Here is a 19,522-nt window from a genome sequence, read left to right as displayed (position 1 = left end):
AATGATTCTATTTAGGAAAGATGTAGGAATTATGGGGAGCTTTATTCATACATGTTAAGCTCCGTTTCCAAAGATACGTCTCGGTCCCTATCTCATAACATACTAGTATTCTAAGCCTCCGTAAAGCACAGAGGCCAGAGCTATATTACCGTATTTTGTTAATGGGAGTAAAGCAGTGGGGGTAATCCTACCTTTATTCCTTATTCTTTAAACTTTACAAGTTGCCAATCCAGTTTTATAGGCGACTAAGGTTTTTGCAAAAAAACGCTCCACATACAACCCTTAGATACTCATTTAAAAATACGTTTTATAGCGATATACAAAAAATTTGGTATATAAATAATGCATGATATAATACAAAATCAAATAAAAACAATAATAAAAATGCTCATTGGTTTGCATAAATATTTAAAAATAATCTTTTTTTTAAAGAATTAACCCATAAATATCATTGGTTACAGATTCACTTTCTTTCTTGGTACAATGTTAATGACAAGTTAATATATTTTTATAATATATTTTACTTATGGCGTATCGACTCCTCACAACATTTTTGTGGAATCTACTTATCGATAAAAAGGTTAAAAATTGTTTTAGTTTTATCATATATATCTTTTTTTATTATATGTTGTTTGAAATTGGTAGATTAAGTTGGTTTATTTATATTTTTAATTTATTATAATATAGAAGTTAGATAATTCTTTAATGTATAAGTACATTTTGTTAAGTATTTATAATTAACAGGTAAAGATTGATAAAAAATAATAAAAATAAAAAAGAACCAATTACGGCAATTACAGTGCGAAAAGGTTCTTGCCTTTTGTCGAGCCTCTTGTAAATTTCAATTAATAATAAATTTGTTAAGTTGATAATAATTAATTTCCTTATAACTCCTAGTCTAGAGAATTTCCGCACGAACTTTAACGTAGCGTACATAGGTAGGAAGGTAGATAGGTACCTAAGAAGGAAGGTACCTTATAGTTGCATTGTTTTTTAAGCATTTTGTTCACAGCAATAAATACTTATAGTATGTTAAGTTATTTTGTACTGTCGTCATATACAAATATGTTATTTGCTATTAAAGCTTCCTGACGGCTCTAGGCCTAGTACAAAACGATATGCATAACACTGTTTACGCCCACGCGTATAGATAAGTAACTAAAAATGCATACGCGTTTGCCGTGTGCAATATACATACGAGTTTGTTAATTTTATTCTGTAGCTATAAACTAAATAATGCAGCAAATGTTATATGTTACAGTATATAAATATCTATTAATGTCTAAGGTACCTAAATAACAATGTTACTAATGCTTATTCAACATGTTGATGTCCTTGTAAATTGTGGGCTGGATGTTGTTTCCAATTTAAAACTAGTGCGATGGTTATAATCGTCGTCGTGTGGCTTTTCTGTGTCGAGTGCAAGATTATCGTGACCTTGCGTTAGAATTTGTGCATCGCTATAGAACACTCCGCCGGCTAATTCAGAGAGGCGTCGTCGTCGTCTCGTGTCCTTGTCGTCTGCAATACTTGGAGGTCGAACGCTCGAACTTCGTCTTCTTTCCAGGCCCATACGCGTTGGTACACGTAACGCCTTCTGAATAAAAAACAGTTATGTGTAAACCAGTGGCTACAAGTAAACAAGTTCAGGGTAAAGAGCTAGCTACACATTATTTTGCCTTGCTTTGCTTTGGCAATATCAAATGCAATTTAAAATGAGTTAATAGAGAGTGTTGTGTGGTACCTAGTGTAATATATGATACAATCTCAACTAATTCTGCTAAATCCGTCCAAGATTTTTTGGGTTAAAGCCATGGAAAGTATACCTATTGTGTGCTAAGCTTGCTAAGCATAACCCATCAAACTATAATTAGGACAAAATACCATATAATAAAATAGACAACATAATTTTTACGTTTGTTCAATTAAATTTGCGTTACGTTTACCTTTATCTTAGTAGGCAAGGAATTTAGTAAGGAGACAATCGGAGGTGAGATCAGATCAATGGGTACTTGAGATGGGTCCGTTACGCCGGTAATAACTGATACAATCATCCCAGCTAATAATGTGGCTGCACACCCTAGGCTTGAGTACCAAAGGTATGATACTCTAAATAGCCAAAATACCGCCGCGTCTTGATTTTCACTATAATAGAACAATAAAAAAAAATTGAACAAATTTTCACTCTTCAGTTTTTATAATTATTATTGCAGACAATATTGTAGTCTCTGAATGCCCGTGACTTCGTAAATCGTTCACGTATTAAGTAAAGTACAAAAAAAAAATATATTGCACACTCTCAAGCAATCAGTACATCGGTAAAAACCTTATTCCCTTTAGCTTCTGGTATTTTATGTTGAAACATAAAAGAAACCGATCCGAACCGATCAATAATTCAACAAATGTACGAAAATAATTGGTATGTAATAATGTCTATCTTTAGTTTCATAAATATCGCTATTACGTATAATAATTTCCGCATTACCTGGGGTTGGTATTCAAATTAGTAGTTAAGTTATAGAAGTCTGGACACAAGTCCGTTGAAGCTGGCAATCGAGGAAGAGGCACCTGAGCTAGTTGTGCGCCGCCCCCTGCTGCTACCACTACTGCGAGGCCAAAAATACCTCCAGCTATTGCGCCCTATCAAGTAAAAAAATAATAATATAACATTAATATTAACTATTAATGTGTCTATAATGTAAAATGTAAATCATCTAAATCATGAGGTTGTAATGTAATGTTTATCACAATATACAGAACAGAAAAGAATAGTTACATCGATTACTATTAAAATCAATTTAATTATTTATTATATTATCTTACAAAATATTTCCAATTTATGTAGGTAGTTTATGTACATGATTTTTTACGTAATATATATTTGAATTACTACAAACTTTTTGATTAGCCCAAGGGAACAGCATTCCAAGACTGAATAGTCCTAGTGAAACTCCACCGGCCATGCCGTTGAAGGACAGCGCTAACTGCAACACGGGTCCAAGACGCTCTACTATGAACACAAGTCCAAATGACACTGCCCCACATCCGAGGCACACCCATCTCGCAATCTACATTAAAAAAATAATATCATAATTAACATGTCATAAGCTGACTTAAAAATAAGGAAAAGGTTTTACTGCATTTTTTGAAACCACTGAATTTTGAATGGGTGAACGGATGATGGAAAGATGGTGCCTTCCGTCTGGACCCATTTAAATTTGATCTACTTAGTTCTGATAATTTGAAGGCAGTTACGCTTTTTGTTAAAAATAATTATTGTGATATTTTATAAAAATAATATGAGATTGATTAGTTGAATTCAATTAATGATACGAATGAATTCAAAACATTTGAGTTACAAGAACTAAAAATAGTTTTCAACTAAATTCACCTAAATCGATTGGAAATGAAATTTATACGAGTACATGGAGATATGAATAAACTTATTAGTTAATTACCAATGCTCCTTTATTTTCAGGTAATGTAATTCCCAAAAGTCCGCCTGCTAAATCTTGACAAGCTATTGCAGCTAAAGAATTCAATGCTGATGCAACGGTCCTGAAATTATAGTATTGGATTTTCGAAAAATTTCAGTCTTATTGCAGTTTATATATGTTACTGTTTGAATTGTCGGAATAAATGATATAAAAAATTAATCGCGTTTAAAATCTATCAAAAAGTGTTTAATTTTTAATTGCAAATAGGACCTACCAGCTGAACCACTTTTCTATTTGTTCTATCTTAGCAACTTTTTTCATTAATGCTGCTCCTCTTGGATGTACCGTTATAGACCATTGCACACAAAAATAATTACTGAATCAGTTGGTCCTGAGATTAGCGCGCGACAAGCTAGCAGGTCAAGTTCAAACAACACACAAGCAAGACACAAGTAGATAATAGATTTGATTTTTGGAATTTAACTAACTTAATAAAAACAACGGTTAAATTTAAATTCATTATTTCTCTACTAAATCTAACAAAAATGATATACAGAGATTTTTTATATGTAAAAACCCTGAAAAATATCTATGAAATAATACATAAACAAAACCTATAGTAGTAACATTTATGTCGCCCGTTGATTGTCGATTAAGAATGTTAAATTACGTTTCTAATATTTGTGGGCACATCAAATTGAAACCGGAATGGCAACTGGACGTTTCTGGTTAGTTCTTAATTTGAGACCTAACAAGGAATCTGAGTTAGTTATTTCAGTGCCTTCGTACACTTCGCTGTTAAATTTTGTATTTGCAAGACAATAAATAGCTGTTTTGACACTATGTTTCCAAAAAGTTGTGCGTGCATTCGTTATTATTAATTACCCAAGACTTGCTGCGAAGATACCGGCTACGAAGAAGCCTGGAACTCCTCGATATCTCCCAAACTCACGGACGACATATAATGGTAGTAGACGGTCGGATGCGGTTATAACACCAGCCTGAAGTTAGTATAATTATTGGATTGTTTAATACATTTTGGAATATAGTTTTTGTTTCTCTATTGACGAATAAAAAGTACTTTACCTGTATAGGATCGCATCCAGAATAATGGGTGGCAAGGATTGCTCCGGTTATAAAATTAACAGAATAAACTGCAATTAAACCAATAGCCGAAACCCATAAAGCGATGCGAGCTTGCGATATACGTTCCACGGACAAGTATTTCTGGACGGACGCTTGGTTTGCACAAAACATGCTCAACCAGTACATGGTTCCACCTACAACCACTGACCAGAACGAATGGCGAACGGTTGGATCAGGATCCATACTGAAATAGAAATTTTATTTCTTTATACTTAGGTTCATTAAGTTCGTTCGACAAACCTAGGGGCTTATTATTTCTAATATCTTTAAATATTTAGTTTTTGTAAATGCGTTTTTTAAATACTTAGAAAGAGATTATTAGATGATATGCAAGCGCTAATGAAAAGATATTGCTTATAATTTTATAAAGGCCATATCAACAGAGTTTGTTTAAGTTACCATCACCATACAGTATTTTCTAGGGTGATAGGGCAATTGGTTCATTATGAAAGATTATGCATTGCTTCATATTCATAAGAAACATCGAATATCGATGATGAAACAAATTTCGAATGCATTCACTACACGGCGGTGATAATTTTACTAAAGAGAATGGCATATTTGACAATATTCTACATACAACATTCCTCGCTATCATTAAAGTTATACCTAAACATACAAAAGTTGAAAAATCTGTACATCCTTAGATTAACAATTTGCATGATATATATTCAACTGACTTTAAAAAAGGAGGAGGTTCTGAATTCGAGTGTATATTTTCATGGGTTTGTTTCGTCATTTTGTGTTTCATTTAAATTTGGTCTAGTTTCGACATGTTGGAGGTGGATTAGTTTTTGATTATGTATTTATGCCTGTTACATATATTATTTTAAACTGAATATTTACTCAAAAAAGTGAAGCCTGTCTGATCGCCTTGCATTGTCCCAAACGGCCTCCAGGCCGCCGACTTGTTTTGCTCCTAAAGCTAAAATTGTTGCTAAAGATCCCAATAGAACAGCTGACTGGAAAGAATCTGTCATGATAACAGCTTTCATTCCACCCTAGGAAGAAAATAACAAAACTCATTTCAGTTTCACAAATCTAAATATGTAAAACTTCGTTACGTATTATTAATATTATTATCTAACACTTACTTGTGAAGCATAGAATATGCACACCACGTAAACCAACGATACGGCTAAATACGTATTGAGTCCAGTTACTGCAATTAATTTAGAATATTAGTTTATTTTCTTAAGGATATTTATAGCAGGAATTTTTAATATTACAAAAGACCTTAACATAAATCTTTAAAATTCGTAACATTTGCAGTGTGATTGTCTTACTTTCACGTCGCAACGGAGAGTTTTTTTTATATGCTTCTTGTGTTTCGGATATAGGTAGTAAGCTAAAGGAAATTCCCATGGGAATTTCCTTTGACTACGCGGGCTAAGCCGCCAGCGGAAAGCTCGTGTCAGTTACGTTCACATTAATAAAATTAGTAGGTAGTTATAGGGATGGTTAATAATTCTTTACGTATCGATGTTTTTTTATAACTGTTGCAATTTAAAGTTAGATGCTATACTAATTGCAACAGTTATTAAAACATCGGTACATTAAGAATTATTAACCATCCCTATAACTACCTACTAATATTATAACTTGAAAGTAATTCTGTCTGTCTGTCTGTAACTTCTCCACGTCCACACCACTTTACCGATTTGGAACTACGCGGATGAAACCACGTAACTGTATCTATTGCTTAGACTAGTTACGCGGTCGAAACCGCGGGCGAAAGCTAATAGATATCTAAATTATGCGCTAATGCGCATTTGCGCATGAGTTATCTTTAATATGCATATTTTAGAGATTTATATTTTACGTCTATAGGTACATTATTAAAGAAAATAAATTATGATATTTAATTAATAATTTATGATGTCGCAAGTGGGTAATTATATTTTCATATGTAAACTGTATTGGTATTGGTTTGTAGGAAAATAAATAATATTCATTATATTAGTCAGTCTGCTTTGAATAAGAAAGACCTCTTGCAAAATTCTATGAAGTCACATTCACATTACTATAAATGAATTAATTTTACGATTCTATTATTGTGTCATTGTGTAAGTATCGTCATTGGTATTGCGTGCGTGACGCTCTGAATTTTATAGTAACGCCATTTAGTATTTATGCTATATCTATCTATGATTTTGAGTTTTAGTTCAAAATATAATATATTTTAGTTCTATTGTTTTATGACTTATATGATAATTTTATACCTGTGTTTCTGAGAAAACATTTAAATGTTGAAGTAAACGGAATAATGTTTAATTTTTAGATTTATAACATTGAAATGCTTTATAAATGAGAAATTTTGAATAGAAAAAAAAATTTTTGAATAGAATAGAAAAAAAATTGATCACGAGGCAGTGAACCGCGGGTTCACTGCCTCGTTTTCTTTTTGCCATATCATAGTAACGGCTAGCCTCTCGGCCGACGCGGGAATAAAGTCAAAGTATTATGGATTAAAATTGGAATTTAAGGAATGCTTATGTATTATTATTTTTTTTTTTTTATGACATAGCGCGCAGCTGAGCTGGTGGTTCGCCTGATGGTAAGCGATCACCACCGCCCATAAACATTCGCAAAGGTAGTACCTCTGTGAATGCGCTGCCCGCTTTTTTGGGGTAAGGGAAAAGGAAAGGATTAACAAGTGGAAAGAAGGAATGGACTAGGACGGGTGAGGAAAAGGAAACGGGCCTCCCTTAAACCTCTGCAACAAATATAAATCATCAATATCCTGAGATTATACATTAAATTATATTTAGGTACCATATCAGTAAAAATACGGTGACAATTATTACAAATAATGCATAATAAGGATCCTTTACTTATATTTTTCGAAAAAAAGTTGTTGTCTGATCTTAGTTCGTATTCTTCAAACATCTAACCAATATCTCAAAAGTTAATTTAATCGTTTTAAGTTGCACAAGAACCAATTACGTTTATTAGACATTTTTATAAAGATGGTATAATTGCTAGTAGTTTCATAATCGGTCTTTGGCGTTGATTATACTTTCAAGCAATGATTTAATAATAGTTTTTAGTGTTTGGTGTTTATGTTTATGTGTGGTAATGAAAAATTATGCTTACCATCAGATAGTGCAAGAGCTGGAGCATATACGGCGACTGCTGTATATAAAATCATTTGTAACATATATAAGGCGCTGGCGTAAACTCGCATAGATTTGCAGAAACGCACTTCCTGGATATTGAAAAATATTATTTATGTGCTATAAAGATGAGACGATGAAATTTTCTTTTTTATTTGATGGTTAAATATTACATTCAATTAATAGTATAAATAGAAACTCTCTTACGTCCGATGTTAATAATTAATCAATCATAATGCAAAGTCGTAATCATAAATTGATCTAACAATCCATTTTCTGAAGAAAATTTAAAAGAATTTAAAAGATTTTTTTTAGGTATGCAGACTAGAGATCAATCGAAAGCATAGAATAATCGAAGATCGTCAATCGTCGATACATTATTCATTTTGGGCGTTAGATGTTACTTTGCACTGTTGTTCTTTGCTAGGTCGAGAATATTTAGTTTCACCTTTTGTCATAAATTCTGGTCGGTATAAAAAACACAAAAGTAAAAATCAAAACTTTCATTCTTGTGCCTAAAGGCTTAACGACCTGGCAGTTCTGATTTTAAGCATAAGAATAGTAAGTCCTGATCTCTAGATTTAATTATTTTTTTGTTTTTCTTTATCCAATTTCAAAGAATTTAATATCATACCAGGTATTCATAACATGACGTCAATCGTAGTCTCATAAAAACAGGTAAAAAAAGCTGACTAGAAATTGGCACAACCAATACAAATGCGATGCAAATCATCCAGAACTGTGCGCCAGCCATATACATTTCAGCTGGATTGCCCAATAATTCAATTGCAGTTATAAAACTGTAAAATGTAAATCAATTAAAGTTATTTTTTACGTTATATTTCTTGCTCTTTATGAAGTGTATGCTGCGAATACATCTTAAATGATACCATCACATTAAGAAATTGAAATTTACCTTGCGGCTAAACTTAATGCCATAGGGAAAGTTCCCATGGATGAACCACCAAGGAGGAAATCATCTCCAGTGGTTTGCTTTTCACCAAAATATCCATAAAATACTCCGATAGCACACGATACAAAAAGCATTGCACCGAGAACACTATAATCTTCCCAGTGGAATAGTTCTGTCAGATTAGTTTCATTGTTTATCCCCGATGATGTATTTAATTGTTCATTGTTGGGTGTAATTAAAGCCGGTGATGCTGATACACCCGGAATTGTCAATATGTCAACAATACATTTGAGAAAATAAATCTGAAAATATACAATCACTTAAAAAATCTATGTCTGGGGTATGCCCAGCTCACATCGAAATGAGGCTACTATATTGAGAAAATTACTTATATGTATTTAACAGTTGGAATTAAGAACTGGTAAATATGAATCAGGAATTATTCGAGCTTAGAAATGGAAGTTATCTTTTTGTCAGACTAGTAAACTTGACCGATTACGTTTATTATATGAATTTTTAATTTGATGATTTTAATAGTTTTAAGCGTTATATTACTATTTTGAGATGATTTTAAAAGTATAACATATACTATACATACACTAAAACAAATTGCATGTGGACCTTGTAGGCGTCGCTGTTGATTAATTTTATTTAATTTATCTAACGACGACTTCTTGAGTGATTTTTCAATTTCAGAGGTAATTGAGGTTAATTAATTAATGGCACTTATTTAAACACCATTTATGTTTATCTATTCCGTGACAAAGTAAATAATGTATCGAAATGGGATAAGCACCTGTAGGAACTTATTTTCTTAGTTTAGTTATCGTCGCTTAATGTGATGTGACGTACTTTAAGTTATTCGTAAGTTATAGAGACATTTGAGCAAATTCTTAAATAATTATTTATTGTAGTAAATTTAATAGACAAATGGGCTCGAAAAAATATTAAGTCATATAATATGAAAGTTAACTAATTGTTTATAAATTTCTTCAAATTGTATAAAACTAGGTAAGTATTATTTACGATAAACAAATCAAAATTTTACCGATAAATCGAAACAATTGTACTAGTAGTGACTGGCACAATTTTTCACGGCAGACAATTATGAAACCTAAATATTATGGTATAAATTCAAATACCTATTTGCGTCTTAACACACTTGTTACGGTTATAAATTCAAGAGCAAAGCGGACGCGTTACATTTGCAGCGGAAAAAACCGGTTTAACTGTCATTAAATCTTCTTTAGGGCGGTATATTCCAGATATAAAAGTATGTAGAGACGCTGACCTGCCAGCTCATGGGATTGTGTGCGTGGCTCACACCACATTCCTAGCAATTAATAGGTTCTAAGTACTTCACTCTTTTAAACTGCTCCTAATTATTTGTTATGGATATGCGCATCTAACCCACAATAATCACCTTCCACACTTTATATATAAGAAATATTAAATATAATCAGGGATTATTTTTGTTAATGGCTCTATTCGGTACCTACTATTAAACAGACTTCAATATGAGTGTCTATTACATTTTTAGGCATCTTCCTAATTTTTATATTTGATCGGGCACCAGCATTTAATTTGAAATTGGTATGCTCGAAGTTAAAAGCGAAAAAAGTCCATCCGCTCTAACATTAGAAATAACTAGATGCCCGGCGTGCCTTCATTGCTGGGAGTTAAACAATATCCTACAGTAAAATGTAGTAATTAATCATCACTTATAATAGTCACACGAATTGATATGCACGAATACGTATGTTTCAATAAAAGTTTTTCTTTATGTTATTAAGATTCTCTATCTTCTACGCTCCCACGTTTACCACGGTACCGTAAATAATTATTGAAATCGGACTATGCGTTATTGAATTCAACTGTATTTTGACCTTTTCCAGATTATGATGAACTTAAACTGAAAAATCATGCAAATTTAGTTTTAATCCATTTAGTAGTATCAGCGTGATTCGACCGACAGTCATAAGAATATTAAATGCAATTTTAAATGCCGTATTAATTACCTATTATAGTTTCGTTGACGAGTTTTTAGGATTTTCAAATGGTTTACATTTATCATGCTGATGTAAATGGAAATATCAAACTAAAAACTGTTTAGCCGGTTTCAATTTTTAAACCCTATAGCGACTTTCTTTCATGTAATGGAGATGAAAAGTTTAACCAATAACATTTTTACTACAATATAGGTAACTAGCCTCGGTTATAGCTCGCATTGAGGATAGACTCGAAAGCAGCAGCAGAGCACTTATGACACCTGTTAATCGAAGCATTCATGACATTTTCGTTGAAGAAATGAAATTTAAATACTTTTTTAAACATTTACATTTAATGTGTAGTGATATCAATTTCATGACATTTGATATTTGCCTACAAGATGAACATCAATGAAAAGTCCGATGGACCAACAGATTACTTAAACGATTGCATTTGTAATATTTTTTCAGACATCATCACCTCAAAATAGTAATGCAATACAATAAACCTAATATTATTGTTTTTTATTAAGAATATTATTATTCTTAGGTATCTATATATTACCAAGGTGCTTCTTACATCCACCAGTCTTCAACAGTGAAATTAATTTTTTACAATATTTTTATGAGTACAATTTTTAGGTATATGAATTATGATTATCTCAATATTTAAGTTAAGTTTTCTCGCATCAATTTTTACAATGATGATATCTTAACGAATTTTTATGTGTGACTAAAAATATTTAAGTCAACATTATTCACACCATATTCATACCATACCAGGTTCATAACTAAGAATTTTTATATCAAAGCAAATCAGCTTATTCTATTGAACTCCTTCTAGTTGGCAACCCGTCTATTGTAAAGAATCAAAGCATTATCGTTTTCCTGGTACCAACGTTGCCAAATGGTCAGTAAAAGTACAACAATACGCGATAAGCCTATCCTAATATAAAATAACTAAGATTTTCTGATTTTCATAATGTTGGTAGGTAACGTGTGAAGTACCTAGTTATTTTTTAGGTTTTTTCGTGTTGTTGTAAATTTTTTGATTTATTTTAAACTAGCTGTTTCCCCCGTTTTACCCGTGGTACATAGTCAATGTCACTCAGTGTAATTATTATATTAAGGTAGAAAACAATCAATACAAAGCAAACCAATGATTTTACTAATAATGTGCGTGAATGTGATTGTTTATCCATTTTAAAACGCTCAACGTAGAAACTAGCAATAATCACGATCACAAGGGGAATTTTTAAAAGACTTGGCATAGCTTCGGCAAACTACTTTCGGATACATATTAGGGGTAATAAAATAGTACCTGGTTACTCTAAATTATATTTTAATAGAGTAATTGCTATATAATATGTACGTATTATAGACATTAAAACACGGGTTAGTATTTTTTTTCTAAGGGTGCTCTTTTTAGGGGTCGCTATCTACAGATGCAATAGGGGATAAATCGCGTTTATGACATTGAATGAAGGGATAAGGTCTTTAAATATAGAATAATGTATTCTTAATGGGTTTTTTGGTAAATTAAACAGTTGAGATTAATGCATATAAAAACGTATAGTCACTATACCTATGATTTTTTAACCCTTCTTTTTAAGTACAAGAAGTAAAAAATTCCACGTGAGCGAAGCTATGATCGAGAGCCTAAGAAGCTATAGCATTTATTATCATAAGCTCTTGAATGAATAAATTGTATTGGTAAGTTCTCCAAATTGTATAAGGATTTATTGTTAAATGTATTTAACTAATACATATAAGAAGAAAAAATAATAAAATTTTACATGGTTCGTGATGTGTCTGTTAGTTGTATTCAAAAATTAATTGGTATATTAATGTATTAAATATTTAATTCAAAAAAGCTTGTTTTTATATTTTTAGGTAGCTGCATTGAATTTCATTACAAATTTTTAAACAACATTATTTCTTATACTCACTTATTTCGAAATCCTAATACTACGTAATACAGCCTCTAGAGCTATGTTTCGTGAAGCGATTTGTTAATTATTTTAGAGAGTTAAAAAATTCGAACCTACCATCACATATTTTTATCATGGTATTCGCATAACAGAACTCTGTACTTACTAAATAACGGTTACGAAATTTTTCGTGTATCGTAAATATTATAAACACGTAATTTAGTGTGAAAGTATTAATTCGAATAATTTTACAAGCCATGTGATAATTAAAGAAAAAAAAATACTTCTAAAATATATATGTATATATTTATACTTTGTTATATTAGCATTTGAGTCTTACCTTAAATAGATAATTTCTTTGAAAATCCATTGTCATAGTTAAAAAATTTATTGGGCCTTAATAAATTCTTCCCATATTATCCTTTTTTTAATCGTACTAATACCACGTAAGTACTGGACGCGCCGTATAGCTTTGACTACACTGTACTATATGTCCAACATGCACACCAATAAATGGTAATTAAGACTCTGACAGAGAACAATTTGTTAACCACATATCGTTTAGCATTTAACACTTAAACTTTTTCTATCCGTAAAAAACAATTGATAAATAAATATACTTAATATAATGTTACATAAAACATAGTATGAGAATTAATTTAATTCACTCATTTTAATAAAATAATCACTGAAATAAATATTTGGTAGTTAGACATGCACATTTTACAAAATAAAAAATTTTTAAACTACTCCAACTTTACACGTTGCAATTCTTTTTCATTGTTAATAAAAAAAGATTTACGTTGAATACGTTATTGCGTCGTTTTTTACAGTTATCGAGACACATTATAATGCTTCTGAATACAATCTTTGCAATTTAAAGACCTAAGCTTATTAAGTGTGTGCTATCAGAAATGATTGGTCAAGCGTGGAATCAATCGCCAGCGACACCATGACGTTATAACGCTCATTCATATTTCTTGTCATAATATATTTTTTATTATTTTCTTGTTTTAAAAAAATTACTTTCAAAACAAACGAAGATTCGTTCCTTTGTTTATTTTAGTGACAACCCACTAAAGCATGCATCAAATTACTTGCTACACTTGTAGAGGTATACGCGCTTATTATAAATTGTATATCCAATATTAAAATTAACAAAATAATGTTTCTGGTGTTCTCGCCTAGGCATTTACGTACTTTATACTCCTAAAAAAATATATATGGTATCGATTTTGTATTACCACCTGAGTATTCTTAAATAAAGCAAAGATGTCGCGGGATAGAGTCAAATGGAGGCTCTCTTTGTCGGAGGCCAAGACTTACTTTGGGTCATTGTGCCGCTCTATTTGATAACATTTTACGAAACGAATTTTCGGTAATCTTTGAAGGCATTCTCTTTCGTTTAAAAAAATAATGGAACATATTCTTTGAGGAAACTTAACTTAAAGATTTTTTTACAAAATTCTACTCTGTTGATATGTATTTATAATATCCCTAGATGGCATATTCGACCAACGTTTTTTTTTGTTGGCTCGGTCTAAAATCATAGATTTGAACTAATGTAGAAGAACACTTTAAATTTTTTTTTTAAACTTCTAGTTGAAATAGACAGTAAACAATTGACGTTTAATAAGCTATTTAAATTTATCTGACTATAAAAACCTGAATTTACAGCGAATTTACTAACACTTAAAAATCGAACTATTCTACAAAATTTCTGCAAAACAAATTAAGATTAAACATAAATATATCTTAATTAAAATATTGTACAAGTCATACTCGTTTTGCTAAGTATAAAATGATCTTCATTATAAATAGGCAATATATACTTAGGTGTACCTGCGATTACTAAAATTTGCACTTGCCTCGTTGAAACAAGCTAAACAAAGGATCCGACTTTATAGTGTTTTGCGTGTAATCTACTCATATTATTACACAGCTCTCTATGATATCATGATTCCCAGTAATGATAGCACTATGGTTACTTGCTTTTACTTCCTTGTGTGCTCATCTGTCTATTGACAAATAACAACCTTCGATACCCAGTTAATAACAGGATCATTTTAAGAAATCCACGATTTAAATGTAGGTAGCCATGTATGTCATAAGTATTATCACAGATAACATAACACTACGTATTATGTACACAATACAAGCTCGGAAGCTAGGACATAAACCAACTTCCTTTACATGGGAGCTCGTTAAATAACGATCTATGATATTGATATTGAATCCGAAATATATTGATGTTGTGATACAATTTTAAAAAGTAATAAAACAATTTTTGTTACAGATGAGTACCTAGTTTTATGTTTTGAGGTTGTTAATATGACTTTATAAGCTAGGTATATATTAATGTCTGTAAATAAAATAAAACGTATCTTTCCGTGTAGTCTTGGAATTATGAGTATAAGTTTTTCATGGAATCAAATATTGCAAGCGCCATGCAATATTGGGAGGGCACTAGACCCATCATCAGATTGCGCAAGGCATGAGAACCATCGTTGTGCGCCCCACCGTTGGCTATAGAGTGGATACCTCTTATATACTCTGATGGATTCACTTTACTGGACACAACACTGTCTGCGCGCTATTTGTGCATAAGGATGTGTAAAAAAATGGTACGTGCATCACGGCATCCAAGTGTGACCTAGTGATTTAGTGACACGATTCCTTGCGTGTCAAGTGATAATTTAAAATTGATTGTTTTCAAACTTTTCGCATGAATTAATAAAAAATTTACTAATAGTGTTAATTCTATACAGGTGATGAGATCCTTGATTTGGTCGATGGTGGTGGCAGTTACTGTCGCACGCCCAGAGCCACCATCTTCGTACGGCCCACCCGCAACATCGTACGGCGTTCCTGCGCAACAATACGGACCACCGCAGCAACCCATTGTGCATAAACATGTATACGTACATGTTCCACCTCCGGAAAATGAGTTGCCAAAACTTCAAAAACCCATTTACGTGCCTCCACCTCAAAAGCATTACAAGATAGTATTCATCAAGGCACCGACACCTCCAACCCCAACCGCACCTATAATCCCGGTTCAACCTCAGAATGAAGAAAAGACTCTCATTTACGTGTTGTCAAAGAAACCTGAGGACCAACCAGAAATTGTGATCCCCACCCCAGCACCAACTCAGCCTTCTAAACCTGAGGTCTATTTCATTAGATACAAGACACAGGTGAGTTGATTTATTAAATTTAAGACAAAATACATATATGCCTGTCATTGAACATAAAATTATTGGTAGGTAGAAATCGTATCTCTTGAATAATTTTATTTCTTTAATCCGATTCAAAGATGAATTACATAGTGCATTGATAAAGGTTAAAATGAATTTTTTTAAGCGGAATCATTTTTATAAAGACAGAACAAAGTTTTCAATTATACAAATAAAAAAAAAAAAACTGTGTAATTAAAAAAGCGCGTTTCAACGTTTATTTTTTAAGATTAACGCGACCAATATTAGAACATGTAGAACTTTCGACGATTGTCGGTTGCGTATATATTTGATGGATACCTATTACTCAATTTTATAATAATGCATTCTAGATTATAGTCCGCCAATACAAATGGTTTTATAATTGCTTTAAGCCCATTTGAAAATCGTAGAGCATGGTATAATGTACCTACTCAGTACTAGTAAGTAGAACAGCGTGACGTTATTTATACTTAATTCAAATCACTCGCATGTTATGCGTTATGAAATGTCAGGGCAAAAATTATAAAAAAGCTATTATGTAACTATATTATATAATAATATGAATTGTAAGAGTACATACGCATACTTATTACATAAACTAATTGTTTCTCAATGAATTTTCAGAAACAAGAAGGATATCCAGCTGCGGCGCCACCAGCACCACAATATGGTCCTCCTGCTTCAGCTCCATCATCAGAATACGGCGCTCCTTAAATAAAACATTATTCTCTTAATCACTTACCAAAAACTAGAGACACTTTACGCAAACAAGAAAACATAAAATTGATGTTACATATTTATCATTGTATGCGATAATTGTGATAGAAAAATTAAATGTGCCATTAGATAATGTTATTACACAAAAATTTAATGATATTGTATATATTTGTGGTGTAAAATTTTTAAATAATATTTGGAAGTCATTGAAAGGATGAAAAAAGAAGCTTAGTTTACTATATTATCTTGCAGTTTCTATAGGTCAAACAAGCGCGAGTGTCATTATCGTGGAGTGGCGCCAACTGTAGATATTGTTCGTTATTTTTAACTTGCATCGAATTGTTATAAATACCTACACTTGTAAATATTTTACTTTTATACTTGTTATTAAAGAAATTAATGAAACATAATATAGTGCTTTTATTTCTTGACATACGATGCGTGCCTGTAAATTTAACATTTCTCAAATAAGTGCGTACAATTTTACTAGTTATATGAGGGCTTGTGAAGAGAGACAAATTGTAAAGCAAATATTTCATGTTGTCGTTGCGTAATACAAGTACAGTGTTAAATAGTTTAAGCGGGAGGGATGTTAACATAATGCTAAAAATGAAAACTTGTGAATTTATATTACAAATAGCTTTAGTTAATGTAACGTGCTACATTATTCCGAATATGTTATCAAACATTTTAATTCGCCACGGAGTATTGACGATATGAAATGTAATACAAACAAAGGTCTTTTTTGAATGACAAAAATAATTATGAGGATACTTATAAAATGCTATTGTATGACAACAAGGGATGCAGTGCGGAAATATTTCTAAAATTCAGGCTAAAAATCCAGCTCTTCTTTTGAAGTGTTATCTTACTTTTATCAATTCCGGTATGGTATGTCTAATGTCAAAAGCCTGTAGGAACACTATTCACATTTGGTTTAAATCGAATCGAAGCCCGCTTTTTTTCTTTTTTTGGGGTATAACTATTCTTATAACCCCAAAATGGTAGTGTGTATAACTCTTAAAAAATTTATAGCGAATTTTTGCAAACAAGTTATTTTAAATTAGGAAGTCTAGTTAGGTTTTAACATTTATAATTAGCCGACCGCGGGGTAGCCCGGGTGGTCTGAAGAAAAATTATATAACCGTGAGGTTCTATTTCTTTTTCTTAGAGGTTGTATATTTTCTCCTTAGACCACCCCTATAGTACTCGTTACCGTAGGATTTCTACAATAAAACAGCATCAGAAAGGTCATAGCTAGCATAGTATTATGTTATATATGGTCGTAGGATACGTTCTTGCTTGGATCTCAAACTAAATGTATCACGCTCAAATTGTCTTTGTACCAAATTTCCTTCAAATCGGTTCAGTTGTAGGAAAAGGCAGAGATGCTTTCACATTTGTAATATTATAATAATAGGGAGTATATTTTGATAGTAATAGTAGGGATTTGCATTAAATGTTTTAATATATTTTCACATTACATCACTGACTCCATTCTAATGACAAAAAGCGCAATGAAAAAAAACATTACGTAGTAGATACTACATATACATTTGACTTAAAATTGCGGCGTGGATAAGGCTAACCTAAATATCTTTCGTGAGTAGCATAAAAATATATTTCATTCAGCTAGGTATCCTAACATTATGTTTCTCAATTAGCGCTGAATATTGACTAGTGTAATGTCAAATCATAACAGAAATTTAGATTTGGGTGTTTTTGTCGGTGCGCACCGTCAGGTAACTCTATTACCATGACCACTAATCAATCTATTTGTTAATTTTGTTTAACAGCTAATTAGCTAATCCAGAATTAATAAAAAAATTTAGTTCCAACTAAACGGCATTTATTGACTAAGTTGTAGGTGATTCTATTTCACAGATAATGTGTGATTACAAATACCATTCATCTTCAGTTACATCCCTATAGAACTATGAGTTAGTTTTCTTCGAATTATGTCGCAACTCAACTACACGCTAACATAAATGCTAAACAATGATAATGACGGTTATGAAGTGTCTCACGGCATTATTATATCCCGGATTAACAGTGTTTATTTTTTTACTTTCACTGAAACAATGTTCGTTTGTGTTTCCGTACGAACTACATGATATATTCAGTGCGGCATCGTACCAATAAAATATATTGGTCAATTCAATATAATCACGTTTCGTGACACAGGCAAAGGGTCTTTAAAATTCAATATGCATACATAAGTTATTATTTGGAAAACGAAACACTATTACGACACCAAAATTTGGCACATGTTCTAAAGTAGTTGTTTTGCGTGTCATTAAGATGATTATCCTTAATATCTAATATATGTATTTGTGAAGTAATAGTAATGATATTTTATGTGATTAATTTTTATGCGTAGTACTTACTAATATTTGGAATCATTTTGTAGTTAGAAGTTAAGGTTTTAGTTATAAATGGCCTTGTATGAATGGAGATAGATGATTAGATAAACTTCAAGGGTTGCGTATCTCGAAATAAACGTTTGAATTCGCTAAAAACAATCAATAACCAAAAGCCTTGAAGTTTCTACAACGACGATGATGAAAATGGTCAACAATAAAAATAACTTTTTTTTAACTTTACAAGCAAATAGAAATAGATCCAGGTTAAAATAAAGTTGTTTCTAAAAAGTATTACTTACCAAATAGGTCCTTGCGACGGTACTCACCCTCTAAATTCGAAAATAGGACCAAATTAACAATTATCTACCAAACGCAAAAATAATCACGCAAATCGTTTGAAGTTATCAAGTAACAAAGCCAAAAAATACAATCGCATTGAGAATCTCTTCGCTTATGGGAAAGTCATTTAAAATATATATGTAATATTAATCTAAGTTGTAATTTGTAACCTATTTATTTATAGTGATTATGTTATATGTATTGATAGGTACCTATCCTTTATTTTCATAAATACCTAAGTTTTACCTATAAAATGCTAAAACCTATAAAATATATGTATTTACAAATACTAAAATATCATTACTATGACGTAGTAGATTATAGTGTAGTCATGGTCGTTTTCTATCAAGTAAC

The 19,522-nt window shown here is 31.6% G+C and overlaps 2 protein-coding genes across 3 annotated transcripts; one reads left to right on the top strand and one right to left on the bottom strand.

Moving 5' to 3' along the window:
• Positions 1–534: 534 nt before the first annotated feature.
• Positions 535–13,143, bottom strand: LOC119835077 (sodium-coupled monocarboxylate transporter 2). Of its 2 annotated transcripts, none has more exons than XM_038359692.1 (13): positions 12,872–13,143; positions 8,616–8,914; positions 8,334–8,499; positions 7,680–7,791; positions 5,678–5,745; positions 5,430–5,584; positions 4,524–4,767; positions 4,323–4,438; positions 3,459–3,558; positions 2,898–3,068; positions 2,486–2,640; positions 1,947–2,145; positions 535–1,594 (listed from the first exon to the last, which is right to left on the bottom strand). In XM_038359692.1, the coding sequence occupies exons 1-13, from the start codon at positions 12,905–12,907 to the stop codon at positions 1,319–1,321; spliced, it is 2,097 nt and encodes a 698-aa protein (XP_038215620.1). In that variant the 5' UTR covers positions 12,908–13,143; the 3' UTR covers positions 535–1,318. The 2 variants fall into 2 exon arrangements, with proteins under 2 accessions (XP_038215620.1, XP_038215619.1); XM_038359691.1 differs by having other exon boundaries at positions 536–1,597; positions 12,872–13,136.
• A 1,918-nt stretch (positions 13,144–15,061) lies between these two features.
• LOC119835083 (extensin) lies at positions 15,062–16,833 on the top strand. The gene is made up of 3 exons (XM_038359697.1): positions 15,062–15,155; positions 15,300–15,728; positions 16,374–16,833. The coding sequence occupies exons 1-3, from the start codon at positions 15,141–15,143 to the stop codon at positions 16,461–16,463; spliced, it is 534 nt and encodes a 177-aa protein (XP_038215625.1). The 5' UTR covers positions 15,062–15,140; the 3' UTR covers positions 16,464–16,833.
• The last annotated feature ends 2,689 nt before the right edge of the window (positions 16,834–19,522 follow it).

The sequence above is a fragment of the Zerene cesonia genome, chromosome 20 (assembly GCF_012273895.1).
Source record: "Zerene cesonia ecotype Mississippi chromosome 20, Zerene_cesonia_1.1, whole genome shotgun sequence".
NCBI classification, from domain to species: domain Eukaryota; kingdom Metazoa; phylum Arthropoda; class Insecta; order Lepidoptera; family Pieridae; genus Zerene; species Zerene cesonia.
This window is presented reverse-complemented; position numbering and strand designations above follow the sequence as displayed.